This window comes from Sprattus sprattus (genome assembly GCF_963457725.1).
Source record: "Sprattus sprattus genome assembly, chromosome: 6".
In the NCBI taxonomy this organism is placed as follows: Eukaryota; Metazoa; Chordata; class Actinopteri; order Clupeiformes; family Clupeidae; genus Sprattus; species Sprattus sprattus.
This window is the reverse complement of record NC_137925.1, coordinates 30,541,424-30,561,405: the sequence shown is the minus strand read 5'-3', so window position 1 is coordinate 30,561,405 and position 19,982 is coordinate 30,541,424. Positions and strand designations below refer to the sequence as shown.

At 41.0% G+C, this 19,982-nt stretch overlaps 1 protein-coding gene across 1 annotated transcript in view; it reads left to right on the top strand.

Annotated features, from left to right (window-relative positions):
- LOC308367432 (A disintegrin and metalloproteinase with thrombospondin motifs 2-like) overlaps positions 1 to 19,982 on the top strand; it is a 167,871-nt gene that overhangs the window by 70,213 nt on the left and 77,676 nt on the right. The window contains exon 3 of the mRNA XM_080841340.1: positions 1,689 to 1,863. Within this exon, the coding sequence (XP_080697466.1) occupies positions 1,689 to 1,863 (175 nt within the window). The remainder of the gene's footprint in view (positions 1 to 1,688; positions 1,864 to 19,982) is intronic.

Here is a 19,982-nt window from a genome sequence, read left to right as displayed (position 1 = left end):
TCTCCACTGCTTTGCTCCAATCGATACGTCCGTGTCTCAGAGTCCCTGGCGTCATCTTTCCTCTCTGACACAGTGTGCCTCTGCACTCTGCTTGGTATTCTGGACTGGGAACTTCTCATGCAGCACATCGCAGATCCATCAGCTCTTGTCAGAGAGCCCTGCATTACCTCTAAAGAAATTGGGGGATGAGCATGGAGAAATACAGGCATCACATGAAGAAAAGCAAGGAAGAATATAAAAAGACAACACATATATAAAAAAGTATTGTATCCAGCCCAAATACTATAGTCTACATATAAGATGTACATATGTACACATGACTGATACATAATGCTTTTATTTATGTTGGGCTCCTGCAACATACATGCTCACATTACATGAACCAATTATTTGTCGTTTAAAGGCAAACTAAATTACCTCATCATGATGTTTCCATAAAACTTGAATTGCTGACTATGTTCATGGTGATATAGTTCAATGTTGACATTTCTAAAAATGTAGGTTTCCATTTTAGTGGTTCTAGTAGTTCTTTCAATTAGTGATCCAGTGATGCAAGTGTTAAGCTATATCTTTCCCTTCTTTACTGACAACTCTCCCTCTATATATGCAGCAAAAATCCTCTCTTGCTCCCTCTCACATTTGTCAACACAAGAGGTTCAAAAGAGAATCACTATATGCATGTGTAGTGTAGCAGATGTGTGTGCGTGTGCATGTGTGTGTGCGTGTGCGTGTGCGTGAGCATGAGCGTGAGCGTGTGAGTGTGTGTGTGTGTGTGTGTGTGTGTGTGAGTGTGTCTGTCTGTCTGTCTGTAGACTACTCCCTTTTGATACGTGAGTGGAAGCAGTCAGAAGAGTGGTAATTACCAGTTGTCTAAACAGACAGATGGCATTAACAAGAGTGATGGGTAATTTTCATAGTGGTAGCTGCAGAGCAAGGAGCTGAAGGTGGGATTACCTGACATCCTAAATTAGTAGCATCACTGACATTTTGTGTCTCTTTCAGTGGTCGTGTTCGCTTCAGATGCCTTTCTTTGGACCTGTGACAGTTAACGGTGACATTGTACCTGTCTCTTTGTGGAAAAGGGGTCATTCAGACTTAGTGCCCTTCCAGAGCCACCGAGGCAAAATTATATGAGTTCTTTTCACACCTGAGACTGACTCAAGGCTCAGTGGTAGAGTGTTCTGACACTTAAAGTCCATTTAGGAGGAACTGTGTTCTATTGGAGGGAAAACTCTACATATACTCTTCTGCAGCGTCATAGTCTGTGTCTCACTCTGGAGCCTCTCCATATTAGAACATTTAGGTCATGTTTGCCCTGCCTGTACCAGTATTTAATGTGTTATCATGCCCTGGCAGGTAGCACTGCTAATCTGATTTAATCATAAGGGTAATCTTAATCGATAAGGCGTTGTCGATAAGGTTGTGTTGGGTAATCTCTTACTTGACACTGGGCTGTTTGGAAGTGTATATATGGATGAAACGAGGTTAACTGTAAAATTAGTGTAACCCAAAGTTTGTTCCTTTTCATATGTGTACATGTAATAGCACTTGTTGTGACAGTGGCTTCTGGGAGACAGGTAATACAACCTGTGTATTTTCTAGAACCAGTACAGAGTTTTTGCTGTGAAGTTCATTGTTAATGTACAGTATTAAATCTTGCCTCATCTGTCATTGCTTCCATTTGTCAGGCGGGAATGATCCGGACAGAACATGAGGAGTTCTTTATCGAGCCGCTGGAGAAGGGACAGCACATCATCCAGCAGGAGGAGGACGGTGCTGGTCGAGAGCACATCGTGTATCGGACCTCAGCTGTGAAGAAGCCTCATGTTGGTCCAGGAGCTACTGCAGAGTACCGCACCAGAGGTCAGTCACCAACATAACTGAGTATTTAGCTTTCTACTAAAGCTATACATCTTGCACCAAACAGCCAAACAATAAGTGCAGGATTCTTTTGACCGGGATTAGTCTTGAGGTTGGGATCATGCTGAAAATGATTGAATTATGTCATCTCAAAATCATCAAATTGATCTGAAGATATGTGACATGATTCCCTGAGCAAAACATTCAGTGTATTTTTCTACTTTTTCTAGGTTTCAAGTCATTAATGTTCTGAACATCTGATAAAATAGGTGAAGTATCATGGCATACCTCTCTCTCTCAAGTCTCTTCAATTCAATCCAGTCGTTTCTGGAGGTATTCAAACACAGCGGTCCCTTTACTGTCATTACTCTTCAAAGATCTTTTCTCACTTAAACTGTGTGGTTGTGTTTGCTGGTAATGGGAAATGCAAACCGATTACAGACACTGTACATTTTTCATCACACATCAGTGATGTAGATCAATAGAACAATGACTCATCTTTAGTGGACATATCAGGATGTGTGTTGTTAAAGGCTGATGGACAGCCTGGGAGTAGTTTCTGAAATGGAGAGGGGATAGAGTGAGAAGAAAGAGAGAGAGAGAGAGAGAGGGTGAGAGAGAGAGAGAGAGAGAGAGAGAGAGGGTGAGAGAGAGAGAGAGAGAGAGAGAGAGATGGAGAGAGAGAGAGAGAGAGAGGATGACAGAGAGAGAGAGACAGAGACAGACAGAAAGAGAGAGAGAGAGAGAGACTCAGGTTCCAGAGAAAGACACAAGGGCAGCTTAGGTTTCTCTTTCCCACAGGCTGCCATAGTATTACATGCTGTGTGGAATGGAGTGGTGAGAGGGGCAGAGAAATTGACTCAATTACTTTTCACATGTAGTATAACGGTAGGGTCTACACTGGTGCCAATTCATTTTCACATGTAGTATAACGTTAGGGTTTACACTGGTGCCAATTCATTTTCACATGTAGTATAACGTTGGGGTTTACACTTGTGCACTGTTGAATGTGTGTATTTGGGAAAGGGTCTGACCATGCTGCAAGATGGATGGATCAACCCAGAGCTTGGGTCTGTTTAGTTGAAGTCCATTACTACCACTGCATGTGGGATATACTTCTCATTAATAGTGTTCCTGAAGTCAGCTGAGGGAAGCAGGAGTGCATCAATATAGCTTGTGTTTTAAAGTGTGTCTCTGTGTGTGTGTGTGTGTGTGTGTGTGTGTGTGTGTGTGTGTGTGTGTGTGTGTGTGTGTGTGTGTGTGTGTGTGTCTGTGTCTGTGTGTGTGTGTGTGTGTGTGTGTGTGTGTGTGTGTGTGTGTGTGTGTGTGTGTGTGTGTGTGTCTGTGTGTGTGTGTGTGTGTGTGTGTGTGTGTGTGTGTGTCTGTGTGTAATGAGAGAGAGACAGAGACAGAGGATGAGAGAGATGAGACTATTCCTAGCACACTACTCCAAAACAGCTAATAATAAAGAAATAACAAGAGGGAGAGCTGAAACGTGTCTGAGTTTCCATAGGAACGCTTGCCAGAGAGGTCTGGAAGAAGAGCAGTGCAAGATAGAAGAAGTAAGCTAGGCCTACTCCCGTTACTGACACCTGCTCCTCGACATGGCTGCAGTCTGTGTTTGTGTGTGTGTGTGTGTGTGTGTGTGTGTGTGTGTGTGTGTATGTGTACAATAACTTATCCATATCCTCATTTTGTTCAAAAAACGATATCAGCTGTTTGTATTATTTGAATCTTGTACTTTCATACAGTTCAATCAAACAAAGAGTTTAAGTGTGTTTCGATTTCACTCCCGTATGCTCTCAAGCGATTTGCTTGTACACATGCAAAGATGCACACAGCATAGCATTCTGGGTGGTCTTTTGAAGCTGTGCATTGACTATTGAAAGGCAGGGGTGGGATCGATGCTGTGGGTGTGAGGCTGCAGAGGTGGAAGCATCCGGGTCTCCACTTTCAAAGCTTTTCATGGCCAGACAGTCACATGACTACAGAGAGAGAAAGAGAGAATGAGAAAGATTGATTGTGTGTGAGGGTAACTGTTAGAACAGTTGTTCTAACTGTTTTACAATGGTGATGCTTATCTTCTTTTATTATGTGTCTTTATTTGTCATGGTAGATTTCTTTTTCCCTTCATGCACATTGATAAAGTGGCTTTACTGGACAACAGAGGAAACCTCCCATCAAAAGGAGGGCTCATATACCATGAAGAGTCAGTGGTCACACCTTTAGCGTGGTAGCTAACTGGTCTGCCAGCCTGCTAGCTGGTCTGAAGTGGACTGAATTCCATCCTCCTCCAATCAATTAAATTCTTGTTCATAAACAAAGAAGGCATAGTTTTGATGCTCTCTTTCTCCAATATCTTTACCATAATGCCCATCACAAAATGACTGTGGAGACAATCCTATCTCTTTCTACAGTATCTTTACCATAATGCCCATCACATAATGACTGTGGAGACAATCCTGTGGAGACAGTCCACCGGTGGTGCACTGGCCAGTAAGCGAAGACCTAACTTCACCGGTTCAGAGGTGGAGGTACTGTTGCAGAATGTAGATGTGTCCATTCTATTCCACACAGTGTAGCGCTTTTATTTATTTTAGGACATCACGATGCCTCGTAGAATCATGACTCTACATGCAAAACGTAATTGTTACATTCTTGTTATGTTGTTATTATTATTATAATTATTTAAATCTGATGATGTCTGTAGAATTTATGTGGACGCAATCACCAATGATATCTCACAAATTCAGCCCTTAAGGACATGGCAGCACTCCATTCTGGCCTATCTACGACTACTTTTCCACATTTTTAAATCCTGTTCTTAGCTAAGAAAAAATCTCAGATAAAAAAACGTTCATGAATGCCAGATTTGTCCTTGGGAACATTGGCCCTCATTCTCGACAGCAGTTGGGAAGACTTTCAGAAGGATTTCAGAAGGAACTCCACTTCAGTGGATTTAGGAAAACATTTGCCATTCTCCATAGTTTTTTCTTCCGTGCTTTCTTCTGAACTTCAGACGACTTTCAGAACGCGAAATATCAGTCGTAACTCTGCCGGAATCTTCTCAAATGCGATTCCACGGGCCATCTTGTGGTTATTTGAGGAATCGCGTTGAGGAATGACATTTGAAAAAACTCCGTATTACAGTAAAAGGGTTAACGGTTGAATTTGTGAGAACCCGTTGGTGATTGTGTTCACGTCAACTCTACAGACATCCTCGGATTAAAATAATCATGATAATAATAAATACGAGAATATTTGTATCATTAACAATTACGTTTCACTTTGGATGAAGCGTCTGCCAAATGACTGAATGTGATTGCAAATGTACACGAACACTGCAAATGTAAGTGAATAAATAAATAAACACTAAACCCAATCTCTAAGAACTGTCAGTGGACTTACTGCAATTTATACGCCTACTCGTGACCAGTCTTCACACCTATGGTGTCTATTTTTGCTGACAGCACTGACTGCAATTTATACTCCTACTCGTGACCTGTCTTCTCACTTATGGTAGCAATTTTTCGATTTTTTTTAAAAAAAGTGACTTCTTAAATGTGTTTTACGGACTTCGGAAGTTCACGTAAGAAAATATCTCCATCTTATTAATAAACACCTGTCACGAGTTGCTTTCGTGTGGATTTGGGAAAAATCCGACAGCACACTTGGTTAATGGCTGCGTGCCCTAATAAGGAGCTGGCGGGGCGTGTATGTATGCAAATCCACTTTCACGAGAACGCGCATCAATCTAAGAAACTAATCGGAAGGAACACAGCTGAGAAGACTTTGGCTGTTTATGAACACATTTTCAAGCGTGCGGGAATGCAGCGGAAGCGTTTCTCTTACGTTGTTTTTGCGAAGTCGTGTAAGAAACATTTCTGAAGAATTACAGAAAAAGATCGAGAATGAGGGCCATTGTCAGTGGAGTTAAGAAGAAATGTAACTCTTCTTAACTTTTTCTTGGTTAAATGCTTTGTGACACTCTTCAAATGTAGACTACCATGGCTGTCACTTGATCAGATAGCACAAGGTAAGTCATTCCACCTCTGAGGTATTGAGCTGAAGAAAAGAGTCTTGATTATCTCTTGCTGAGGAGAGAAAGCAAAGACAACAGGCGCTCTTCTTAGGAACCAAGTAGTTAGATGTTAGATGAGGTCAGATGATACAGTGGGGGAAATAAGTATTTGAACCCCTGCCGACTTCGCAAGTTTGGCCACTTGCAAAGAAATGTGTGATCTAGAATTTTAATGGTAGGTGTATTTTAACAGCGAGAAACAGAATATCAACAAAAAAATCCAGAAAACTGCATTTTATAAGATTTATGACTTTATTTGTATTTGATGCAAAAAATAAGTATTTGAACCCCCAAGCAAACAGCAAGAATTCTGGCTCCCAATGGCCAGTTATGTGCCCAAAAAGCACACAGATTAGTCCTCATTAGGTCTAACAAGGTATACCTGATCTCAACTGGTGACTCATAAGAATCATACTTCACACCTTCAACCTCACCACCATGGGCAAGACCAAAGAGCTGTCCAAGGACGTCAGAGATAAGATTGTAGACCTGCACAAGGCTGGAATGGGCTACAAAACCACCGGCAAGCAGCTTGGTGAGAAGCAGATAACTATTGGTGCGATTATTCATAAATGGAAGCAACACCAAACAACTGTCACCCACTCCAGGTCTTGGGCTCCATGCAAGATATCCCCTCGTGCGGAATCAGTGATCATTCGAAAGGTGCAGAATAACCCCAGAACTACACAGGGGGAGCTTGTGAATGATCTCAAGGCAGCTGGGACCAGAGTCACCAAGAAAACCATTGGCAACACACCAAGCCGTAATTTTTTGAAGTACTGCAGCATTCGCAAGGTCCCCCTGCTCAAGGAAGCGCATGTACAGGGCCATCTGAAGTTTACCATTGCACACTTGAATGAGTCTAGGGAGGATTGGGAGACAGAATGTGGTCAGATGATACCAAAATCAAGCTCTTTGGCATCAACTCGACTTGCCGTGTTTGACAGGGGGGGGGGTGCTGAATATGACCCCAAGAGTACATCATACCCACCATCAAGCATGGAGGTGGAAACATTATGCTTTAGGGCTGTTTCTCCGCCAAGGGTACAGGACGACTCCACCGCATCAAGGGGACTATGGATGGGGCCATGTAACGTGGAATATTGGGCTTGAACCTCATTCCCTCCCATTGAAAACACAACCTTAAAGATTTGGAGAGGACCTGGAAAGAGGAGTGGACCAAAATCCCTCCTGAGATGTTTGTAAACCTGGTGACCAACTACAAGAAACGTCTGACGTCTGTGCTTGCCAATAAGGGTTATTCCACCAAGTACTTTGTCAGTCAGTTTTGGGGGTTCAAATACTTATTTTTTGAATCAAATGCAAATAAAGTCATAAATGTTATAAAATGCATTTTTCTGGATTTTTTTGTTGATATTCTGTTTCTCACTGTTAATATACACCTACCATTACAATTAGTGGCCAAACTTGTGAAATCGCAAGGGGTTCAAATGCTTATTTTCCCCACTGTATGTATTGCTCACCCAACAGGTGGTGGGGGTGTCAAGCATGTCTTTTGTAAGGTAAAGTGTGAGCATCCACATAATTGCATAGGTTACGGTATGCTATGGTCGACCACTGCTGCCACATCTCCTTGCAGAAATGCATCTCTAATTAAGTTGTTGTAATACCTCCAGCACTATAATGATACAACTTCAATGTGATGTTATTTCATTTGTTATGTGTCACCCCCATTATTCTGTCATTCTTGTTATTGCTGGAGACTCTCTGTAGAATCCCTCACTCTCCCTCGATCTCTGGCCGTGTGGTCATGTGCTCTTCTTCTGGTTGTGTCTGGGACGTGCTGAGGGATGAGGAAGCCCCAGAGGGCACACGCCTCAGTCCCTCTCCTGGTCCTGCTCTATCTGGAAGAGTCTGTGGCTGCCATACAGAGGCCTGGGGACATACGAGTCCGTCTGTTCTTCGTTATTTTCATGTGGGAAGGTGTGCATGTCTCGTCTGCCCTCCCAGCTCCATTATGATGAGACAGATGTCTGGTCAGTCTCATTTGGGGGAGATTTAGGAGATTTCTGTTGCCTAAGCTTTTGTTTGTCTCATGTAGGCATCCTCTCATTTGTCCTTCCCCAATGTACTTAGTGTGCAGTGGGGAAAGAGTTGAGAAATGTCTCCCCTATTGCATATTTTCTGCCTTCCTTTGATTTCCTCCCCAAGTAGAACCGTTGGTTGAAATAGGCAGAAACTTTATCCTTCACCCCACATAGCTAATGTTGCTACCCTGTATGTGCAGCCTGTCAGAAGCCATTGCACATTTTAATCATTTAACACTATACTCATAAGACAGAGCTGTAAGGAGAAATACAAATGGGAGAAAATAGTGTTTGCTTTGCCCTTAAATTCTTTGACAAGGTCACTGAGAGACCAGTCCTTCCATTCCGTTGAGTTTGTGCATTTTACTGAACTGAACATTTGTGGCAAGAGGGTTTACAGTCTCTCTCTCTCTCTCTCTCTCTCTCTCTCTCTCTCTCTCTCTCTTTGTCTTTCTCTGTGTCTTTCTCTGTTCCCAGCCCCTATCTCTCTCTCTCTCTCTCTCTCTCTCTCTCTCTCTCTCTCTCACTCAGGCTGAATGGGGTCAGTGGACCTGTATTATGTGGTTCAATAGTGGTTAAATGACCAAACATGTTGTTAACATTAGTGTTCTACCATTTTGACCTAGTACAACAGTTATACCAGAAACTTTCAAAGTTTTTCCCAGTGTAGCTTGTGGCATCTTTCTAATCAGTATAGCAGGTACTTACCGTCTGTACAAGTCCACGTGACCTTAGGCTGACAGGCAGAACTTCAAAACACTTTGGGCTGTCTATGTTTTGTTCACAATGGTTTCCAAAAAAAGAAAAGAAATATGCTGATGCAGAGATTGCCTCCTTATTTGTGTTATTAATATGACACTGCCATTTTAATATGATACAATTCGACAACCCTAATATTGTCTTTATCCTGGGTTGATGTATTAGTGTCCACTAATCCCATGACAAAATTATTAAGTTAAGGAAATAAACGTGAGTAATTACGTTTTGGTAGTGAGGATAAGATCCTCTGGCAGGCTTAGTGAGTATTCTTGGCAGTTACAAGGTTGTTTGAGAGTTACAGTGAGATCATGGAGAATTTTTTTTTTTGTAGAAGTGGTAAAATGAGATCATTTTTCAAGATGGCATTTGAGGGATTTCTTGGCACTGATGGTGAGCTTAAGATGTGAGATTGTTTAGTGATGGTTGCAATGATGTAGTATGTGTGACTGCTAACCAAATGAGAGGGTATCACCCTGAACCCCCTAAATACTTCACACATGGTTCTCATCTTGATTTAGGGGCTGGATTTACATGATGTGACTTCTTTGCCACTGCTGAACTCTGTATGCCCAGATGCTGAGCTACTGTACTTTGATTAATGGAGCTTTATATGCTACGGCGTCTCCTTTTATGGACAATATTGTGTGTGAGCGTTTTCTAAACAAAAGGTTGAGGAAGATCGCCCATGAAGGATCTCAACACGCTACCACGCACACAACGCTACCACGCATCAAACTCACATCATATCTGCTTTAGTTGGTTTTGTTGAGTGCTTGAAACTTAAGTGGTCTCACTCTGTCAGGCTATTCCTTTGAACTTCAGATTATAGCCATTTTTAACCGTCTTAATTTTTTATGGTGCCTTCAGTGAACATCTGTTCTGAAAGTCCCAGTATTGCTCAATAATAACATGTTAGTGCCCCCCGGAGAGGTGCGGACTGGACGTGGGGAGGAGGACAGGAAGCAGCTGGATGTTGGAGGTGAAACCTCTAATTTTCTCTATTTCTCTCTTCTGTTTAGTATTTAATCCCCCTCCAAAGATCCCACTCCACCCACCTCTCTCTCGCTCTCTCTCTCTCTCTCTCTCTCTCTCTCTCTCTCTCTCTCTCTCTCTCTCTCTCTCTCTCTCTCTCTCTCTCTCCATGTACAGGACAGTTTGATCTGTTGAAAAGCTTTTGAAATATACAGTGAATTAGTTTTTTTTAGTACGTATTATTGTGTTAGGTCATTACAATACATTTGACATTTCAGATCAAACGCTTGAAACTTGAATTGTTAGTTGAATTTTAATCTTGTAAAATTGTGGAAAAGTGCTGAGCGGTTTCCAATTTCTCCGCTTGTAGATTGTTACAAGTGCAGTTATATTGTAGGCCAACAATATTCTTAATCATTCACTTGTTCCTTGACTCATTTCTTCTGTTTTCATTTGGGTGGGAGAGGCCTGCTGGCCTGTATTTGGTAAGATGTGGTGATGTGTACTCCCACTCAGCAGGGTCTATATTAAACCATCACTCTCCCAGCCACACCACTGTCATTACACAAAATGATCCTGGGAAATAGCAGGGTGCATTGACCGGATGAGCAGGGAGTAAAAATACACATCCACACGCTTGGCAACCTGAATATTGCCTGGTCACACATTCTGCCACAGAGCAACGTTGGGTGACATTTTTTCTAGTGGGCTATCAGCCAGTTCAGAGACTCAGTAATACCAGTTCTTTCAGATCAGGAGTACAGCAGAGTGCTTTAAGAGAGCTGTCAGTCTAACCTGCAATTTAAATCCTACTGGGATCATTCTACCTCTGCTGCTTCTTTCTCACAAATTACCACTCAGTCGTGTTTTGTCATGTTGAAAAGCTCACTTTTGTTGGATTGGTTATTCTTCAACATCTGGCCTTTCGCTTCCTGAGTCTTTTAGGCTTTCTCAGTGATCTAATTGGTCTGAGAAATGCATTGTTTGATACATGACGCTGCCTTTTTGATTACACTGGCATGATAAGGTGAGAATGAGGGTTAATGAGTTATTGTCGTGCACTTGCTACATACTCATGCTAATGAGAAATTAATTAATAACTGCCATTTACTATAGTTTCAGTATGCTCTCTATTACAGAAAAGGTTAATTAATTATCAACACCAATACAATATTAATTCATACAATGATGCCTAATTTAAAATACTTAAAATGATTATGACACACCATCACACATTACACCTCAATGAAAACTTGAAACCATTTTGTGTGTAGTTATCATTGTGTCTAAATGGGTGATTCCCTGATTCTTATTGTAGATTTTTCACTAAATACAGAAGATCAAGCTGCTTCCTTTTGAATGCTAGAATCTCACTTCAACATAAATAATGGATCTTGCCATGTTTATACATTGAATGCAATTTAATTAAGGTAAAACTGTCTTATAATACCTATAATACCTATTCTCAGATGTGGCAGCTCTGTAGGAGAGAAGGCATGTAAATGCTCAGTAGGGGACCATTGTCATTGAGAGGTCCAATCGATCTGCATCATAGAGTCGGTGGTAGGCAGATGGTGATCTAGTAACTGATGTGTGGGTTTGATTTTAAGATACATCTGTTATATGAGTCCATGTTGATTCAGTTGGTTGATTGGTTGCTTATTGATGTGTGAATGCTGACCTATGCGAAACCGTAGATTGATCCTACTTTGCACAATTTTGTATTCTATTTGAACACGGAACTCATCACGTGTATCTTTGCTTGGACGCTCAGGTGTATCTACCCCTACCTAGTGCTGATCTAGTCTAATATCACACCTTTCTTTTATTATGTATAGTGTCATGTAAAGTGTTTGGCAAAGTTTTATTTTTTGGTCGACAATATCACATACTTAGACTTCACCGATTCAATTCAATTCAATTACATTTTATTTGTATAGCGCCATAACAATACAATTGCCTCTAGGCGCTTAACAGAGCCCAGAGCCTGAACCCCCTTAGTGCATGCACAACGGCAACAGGGGCAAGAAAAAACTCCCTGTTAGGCAAGAAGAAACCTTAAGCAGAACCACGGCACATAAGGGGGGACCCATCTGCTTGAGGTCGGCCGGGTGGAGACAGGAAGGTGGGACGGGGGGAAGGGGGGAAGGGGCAGGGTTGTGTGGCAGAAGGGGAAAGGAAGCAACAGGGGTTATACACACCCAGCATTTGGTCACTGGACATACATCTGATGGTAAATACATGATACAGGCAAGACCAGATTACTGTGCCAATCTGGCAACAGGGGTAAGGGATGTAGGGACAGAGAAACATTTCGGTGGAGGCAATAATGTATATTGAATATAAATGCTAGCATAGGGTATTGGGTAGAGTAGGTGTACGGCAATGCAGTGGCGGTGGGTGCGATTAGCCGAGGGTTTCTCCAGGTAGACCAGGTAGAGAGACTACGTGCAGAGTGGTGGGGGTGAGGAGCGATAGTTCCACTTCCATCAGCGATTGGAACATGCTATAGGGGAGAGAGAACATTTATGTTAGTAGACAACAATTTCAGAGACAGATAGGGAGATGCATTTGGGTAGTAGATTTAACAGTACGCAATATGGCTATATTATTAGTGTTATTATAGGCAAAAGCAATATGATGTGGAAGGAGAGAGAGAGAGAAAGGGAGGAGATATATGTAGTAATGCTGGCATATATTGTTAGTGTGCTTGCAAACACACTATTGTTCTTCTTAAGTTTTATTTATTTATGCCTGGGCCGTACATGCATCCACTAGGCAATGTTTGAGACGGTAAGATGATGGTGTGGACAAGCCGGGAGGCAGTATTGTTCGTCACATTGAAGTATAAGCTGTTATGCCGGGGCCGTACATGCATCCACTCAGCAAACAGGATACACTTTTGGCTAGCGGAGCAGGTGATGAGTTTGTTGACGCAATTACTTTTGGCTATAGGATGCACTAAAGAGGAATGTCTTGGCTGTATTGTTCGTTACATTGAAGTATAAGCTGTTATGACGGGGCCGTACATGCATCCACTCAGCAAACAGGATACACTTTTGGCTAGTGCAGCAGGTGATGGGTTTGTTGACGCAATTACTTCTGGCTGTATTGTTCGTTACATTGAAGTATGAGCTGTTATGCCGGGGCCGTACATGCATCCACTCAGCAAACAGGACACACTTTTGGCTAGCGCAGCAGGTGATGGGTTTGTTGACGCAGTTACTTTTGGCTATAGGATGCACTAAAGAGGAATGTCTTTAGCTTTGATTTGAATATAGGGACAGTGTCTGCATCTCGGATGGAGGCAGGGAGGTTGTTCCAGAGAAGGGGTGCTCGGTAGCTGAAGGCTCTGCCTCCTATTGTGGTTTTTGAAATTCTTGGAATTACCAGGAGGCCTGCACTCTGGGAACGGAGCAGCCTTGGAGGGCAATAGGGGACGAGTAATTCCTTGAGGTAGTTTGGAGCCAGGTCGTTTAGGGCTTTATATGTTAGCAGGAGTACTTTGAAATCGATTCTACTTTTGACGGGGATCCACATGAAACTTGGCATGACTGTAGCCCCACATGGCTTTTACGGAATAGAGTGTGGAGGTCGGCTGGAAGTTTGTAGTTTTTAGTGTTAGCACCAAATAAGCACTTCCTGCTTCCAAAGAAAAAATTGGCGAAAATGAGATGTGAACCAAACAATGCCAGTAGAAAACCTTGTGCTCCCAATCGGTAACGCTGACTATGGTTAGCTTCTGCTCACCTTGTGAATCTGGTGATGCATGACTTGCTTTGTAATCTGTGTTCACTGTTTCACTGTCACATATTTTAGAGAAATAATGTATAATTATACAGTCTATGACATACAGTTGCAATCAAAATTATTCAACCCCCATTGCACATTAGGTTTATTGGCAAAATATACAATTTCTCAGTGGTTTGCAATAAACAAATTACACAATAATTGTTTAAGTAGTTTAATGGAACTAATATTACAAGGGTTTTATCCAAATTCAACACAAAATGCTACTATTAATGACTTTAAGGATTGCAATGCAGTCTCAAAATGATTCAAGACAAGCATCTTCAGTACTTAGTAGAACACCCTTTTGCTGTTATGACCTGCTGCAAACGTGATGCATAGCCAGACACCAGCTTTTGACAGCGTTCCTGAGGTATCTTAGCCCATTCCTCATGGGCAATGGCCCCCAGTTCAGTAATATTCTTTGGTGTACGTTTTGCAACCACCTTCTTCACATCCCACCAGAGATTTTCAATGGGGTTCAAGTCAGGCGACTGTGACGGCCACTCTAGAATCTTCCATTTCTTCTTCTGAAACCAAGCCTTGGTGGACCTTAAGGTACTCTCTGGTACTCTCTCCATCTCCCTCTGGTCTGTTGAGTCCAGCCTTTTGGGACATAACTCTGTTCTTAGTCAAACTTCAGTTCTGTTTTCTGATGTGTCCACTGTTCATGCAACCTTACAATGTTGCTTTACAGCCCTGTAAGGGAGGACCATTCAGCTTTATAGTGGGATCTGTATGGACATGGGTTATATATCTGCTCTATGGTTGTGCTCCTGCTAACTCACAAGTGAACTGAAAGAAAATTGGAGAAAGGCGTTGTGGACAGCAAAAGAAACAGCAAGGCTTACTGATTAAAATGATGATCTCTAGTAATTTGAGTTTGTCCTCTCCAGCCTCCCCGGGGCACAGTTAACTGAAGAAGCTTTGCTGTGTTTGTTTCTTCCCGCCTCTTGCTTCCCGTGTACAGTGATCTTGCTTCCCGTGTACAGTGATGGCACAGGACGGCTCCAAAACCTCCACAGCTTTCAGACCAACTGCTGTCTCAGCGAGTCACACAAAAGTAAAAATTCTGTTTTGAGGTGAATCTACAGAAGATATGTGTGCTTATATGTACAGTCGGAATGACTGTATTGGCTTGTTGGTTAATCTTGCATACTAGATATAGTTGTTTGTGTTGAATATAAATTACAGTAGCCAGCACATACTTTTGCTCTGCTCCTATTAGGTAATAAAAACAACGCTCTTTGCGTGAAATACCTTGATCACGCCTAGAAACATCATTTTGTTAACCTGGGCTAGTTTGAAATTGGTAGGCATTAGGAATAAGCATTGATGTTTATGGTGATGGGCTACCTAACCACGCTGAAAATGGGATATATCTATGAAAAATGGAAAAATTATATACTTCCATGTGTATTTCAGACACAAAATCTCTTTTGTACACAGCAAATACCAGACATCCCGTCCCATTCCCCTAACTTTATGTAACACATTTTCATCAGATTTATCTATTCCAATAGCCTAAACACTCAGCATGGTTGACAGTATCTTTGGGGATTAAGCTGTAACCAAAACACTTGCCAGTGTACTACACAGAGCAAATTTAAGGGATTGAAACTCCACTTTCGCTGTCTGCCTAACCACATTATCTTCATTATCAGGCCTATTCCCATGCCTGTGATACCTAGATCATATGTCAATGTAAATTAAGCATAACTACCAACAACAAAACTGAGATTCTTGTTACTTACAGTATTAAGGAAATCTCTAAAAAATACAAATATAGCCCAAGGTTAATCAAGCAGTATGTACAAATCATGAGAAATAGCAGAATCCAGAGAGATACAACAATTTGAACAGATGAAAGGACACAATTGGAATGTTAGGAAATGTTAGAAGAATGTGTGCAAGGAAAATCACAGCAAAGTTCAGCTTTGTGGGTTGAGTGGTTTTACATATTGCCATGTCTATTACAATGCCCCTAGTCACAAAATGTGTTATATAGCCCCTTCATGCCAGCATGAGTCAATATAACACATCTCATGAGGATCAGCTCTTTACACTGTTGAGCAAGCTAATTGGCACTTCAGGAAATGTGAGTGAATGTGGCCAAGGATAAGTGTATCAAATTCAGCATCAGTCATTCTGAGATACTGCACTGTTTCAGTTAGAGTACCTCCCATGTATACATCGTCATGAAATTGGGCACGCAACCAAATGATTTGCTAGTGATTGAGTGGATCAAGTTCTGTGAATTATGGACTTCATGAACAACTCAAGATATTGGCCAAAGAGTCATTATCTGTCATGCATTGAATTTGATTGACAGTTATCTCTGAAACAGATTGACATATTAAAAGTCCTGATAAATGTGTAACAGCCAGTTCTGTAGATGATGTTCACCGAACCTTCATGTGAATCGGACAAACAGCCTAAGGAGAGTTTGTAAAATCAAGAGAAAATTGGCGTATGGAATGAAGAAGATTTTGTTCTAATGGTCTAGGAGTAGCATTAAAAACAGTGTTGTGATGTGTTCAAACTCGTCTGAGTTAAAAGTAGGCATGTAACGATTCTCTCAACCCACGATGCAATGCGATTCACGATGAAGGGTTGACGACTCACGATGCGATGCAATTCGATGAGTGGGTGCCGATTTAGGATTTCCTTTCCTTTTTGACCACTAGATGAGACAGAAGTATGACACAGACATAGAATACTGCCAGGCTGGCAACCCATTATTAAACGTCATCGTATTATTCTGAACGTCATCATCAGCTAAATTGGATGGAAATGGAGATTATTTATATAGTGAAAGCTGGTTTACGCAATCAAACAAATGGCACTTACAAAATCGCTGAATTTGCTGATCTGACATAAAGCCACATTGAAAGAACAGAGGGGAGGCAAACACTACCTCTGCCTCAATGAAGGGGGCTGAAAATGGAAGATTCTACATTTGCAGCAGCAGCCATGTTCAAGGTTAGTATTAGGCTAACGTTACTGTGTTGTGACAGTGGTCGGTTTTATTATGCGGCGTCCACTCATCAGGCACGCGCCATCTGCTGGTCAAAACAGAGCATCGCGGTTAATTTTGAATGTCATCAAAGTGCATTGTGACCCATCATTTTTTACCGAATCGCGGTGCATCATTACATGCCTAGTTAAAAGTATTTTGGACTACTTGTAGTTGGAGAGAAATACCTGGCTAATATCTGAGGATAGTCCAGCCTGGAAGATATAAAGACATGGGCCGTCCTCTCACAGTCTTTTGGGGACAGGAAATTCTGCACTACTGCAATTGTTCTTAATTGATCAAATGAGGCACTAGCACTAGATCTCTGTCTGTTTTGATTAAGTTTGAAGGAGATATAACATGACCGTAAAGGCAAAAGTAAGTATTTCAAGGCAAAAACAAATGTGAAGGTGGACCACACCATGTAGGAGATACTGAGAGAGAGAGAGCTACTGCCTCATATAGCATCGACACACAGCTAGTTTGTTAGTAATTCAGTGTCTAGCTTGTAGGTGACATTGTGACTAAGCCTTTCATGAATTTCATTAAGATCAGCCAATCCAACTAATAGGGTTCTGGTCGATTTTCTGCTTGGACCTCTAAACATGGATCATATTTGTATAGATTACCAAATGTAATCAAGTAATAGAAATTAAATGTGAATGAAATGTCTTAAAACCTAAAAATGGAATAGAAAATAATATAAATTCTGAAAATCTTTGGATTAAACATTCTGCTGTTTGGCCCTGCATCGCATGTAACGTTTCATTTGACTCTAACTTCTCTAACATTCACACTGTTAGTGTTCTCAGAAGTCTCCATCTCACGTAACGTTTCATTTGACTCTAACTTCTCTAACATTCACACTGTTAGTGTTCTCAGAAGTCTCCATCTCACGTAACGTTTCATTTGACTCTTAACTTCTCTAACATTCATACTGTCAGAGTTCTCAGAAGTCTCCATCTCATGTAACGTTTCATTTGACTCTAACTTCTCTAACATTCACACTGTCAGTGTTCTTCAGAAGTCTCCATCTGTAAGCCAAAACAGCCAAGCAACCAACATAAAACAGGGGTAAAATATTGATGCCATTCTGACCATTGATATTTTCTTTTGCACATTGAATCAAGGGTTGTTCATGTGGCGTCGTGACTCCGCTGTCACGCTCTCCACATCTGGGTATAAGCAGCCTTTTGTCATCAAACTGAATGAAAAGAGAACATTACTCTTTCCAGGTGCGCTCAGGGTCATGTCTGATGGCTGTGTATACCTGCAGTTGTTTGCATAACTGACAGAGTAAAATAATAAAATCAAGAATATGTAGTCGTGATCGCCAACACTCAATGCACTTGAAGAGATTTTTTTTCAAGCTAAAAACCTTATTTACTTGCTGAATCTTTTAAGGCAATTTCAATGCTTCATTAATTAATTTGTTACAGATACAGATACAGATTTGTCGATGATAAAGTATGATTTTAGACCAAATTAACTCAAAATGGACATTGCTGAATTTATATGTCCTGATATGTGGTAAAACAATTAAACATTCTCTGATTGGCTAAGGTGGTGGTGATCAATTCTCTATCAGTGGCACAAATATTGTGTTTTGTGTATGGCTTGAAAACTACTTTCATTGTCCAGTAACTTAGCTAGCAGGCTAGTTGACAGAACAAGCTACTGCTGCGTAATGAAGATGGAATGCTATTGGCTAATCCAGATTCTAACTGAACTCCTTTCCCCAAATGTTGACACATGTCACAATTAAAAATAAATAACAATTATCCAATTCCTTGTCTACAGTTGTTCAAACATATTTTCTGTTCATAACCAGCCACTACTCTATCAAGTATTTCACTTTACGCAATAAGGAGGTGGATTTTTGTCTTAACCCTGGCTTCTTTTCATCTGTACATTCACAGAAATGTAAGACTGAGCATTCTGCACTCTGGATGAATCAATTTGTTCATTTTACATACTCATAAAAGTGCTTCTGGAAACTACAACAGAAAAGTATTTGGCACAGGCCAATTATGGTCCAGCATAAATCATTTATTCAGTATCCTATCCTGTCAAGGAACGAGGACAGGAGGAAGGAGCATGGACAGTGACCTCGGAGCAGAAGAAAAACTAACGGTGGTGTGGTGAAAGAGGTGGAGCTGAAATATTGCTTACTAAAAGCAACAGAGAAAAGGAGACTGTTTAAGTAGAGCACCATGGTCAGCTAAGGCAGTCAAAGCAGGAAACTTATTTGAGAATTGGTATATTCATTGTATTTATGTATTGTACTTGCATCTTATGTATACATTTCACATTTTCAGAAAAGAAAGTGTGTTTCTTAATTTGTCTTCCAAATATGCCTGATATTTGGCAACCAGTTTTTCGGTTAACCTGTAATTACTTTTTTAATTTTTAATTTTTAATTTTTTAATTTTTTTTTTAAACGATAAATAAAAAACTTGCTGCTGAAAATGTCCGGTAATAATGCTCATTCAAAACATACAACAAATCTTTAAACAGGAATTTTGTGCTTTCACCAAAGCAAATCATTTAACAAAAAAATCGTATCTTATTGTTGGCTATATTTTATTGATTGATTAATTGCGAGTTTCAAAATCCGACTGCTTCCTACTATCATTAGACAGTGTGGGAAGAAAACAAATTTCATCCAGTCAGATTTCATTCTCCCTGAAACTTCAGTCTGCCTTCACCACGTCTGTAGGAGTGGCAATGGATAGAAAGTCAGACACATCATGTTGATGAGCTAATCACTTTTTTGATGTCTATGAGGAGGATGTAAGCTATTGGGAACATCAGCGTTTCTCTGGGTTTGTTGTTTGTTGATATAACATGCCGCTAAATGTCAACAACTTTAAGGATAGGAGTCAGTTCTGTTTGCACATGACCACATTTCGCTGATGATGACGAACAGATTATAGGATTTATCTCATCTCTTAGTACCATTTCTTTGATAAAAATCTTGTGTAGTTGTTGGCTATAACTTCCGAACAATGGTTATGCAATAAATATGATTTCACAACGACCTAGCTAGCAACAGTAAATAATGCATGTAGTACTTTTTTGCTTGACAAAGTGTGTTTAAAAGCTATAATGGTATTTTTCAGCTCACACAGTGTCATTTTGAAAGAGAAACAAAGAATGCAAATTGTTACATACCACAAACTATTTCAAGATGTGGCTCCATGATGGACAGCTCTTATTAGATGCTCTAAAGGTTTGAGGCGTATTGAGCAGCAGACAGCCATGCATACAGTATTGTTGACAAGCAATTGAGAGGAGCGGACTAAGACACTTTCACCAACTGTGTCTTCACAACTGCTGAAGAGATTGTGCATATCCTGGGCGCAGTGGAAATGGCAACAATGGTCATTTGGGTGGGGAAACGACCCAGTGTCTCTCTTTGTGGACCGCTTCACGCTAAATTGATTAGGCATTTTGA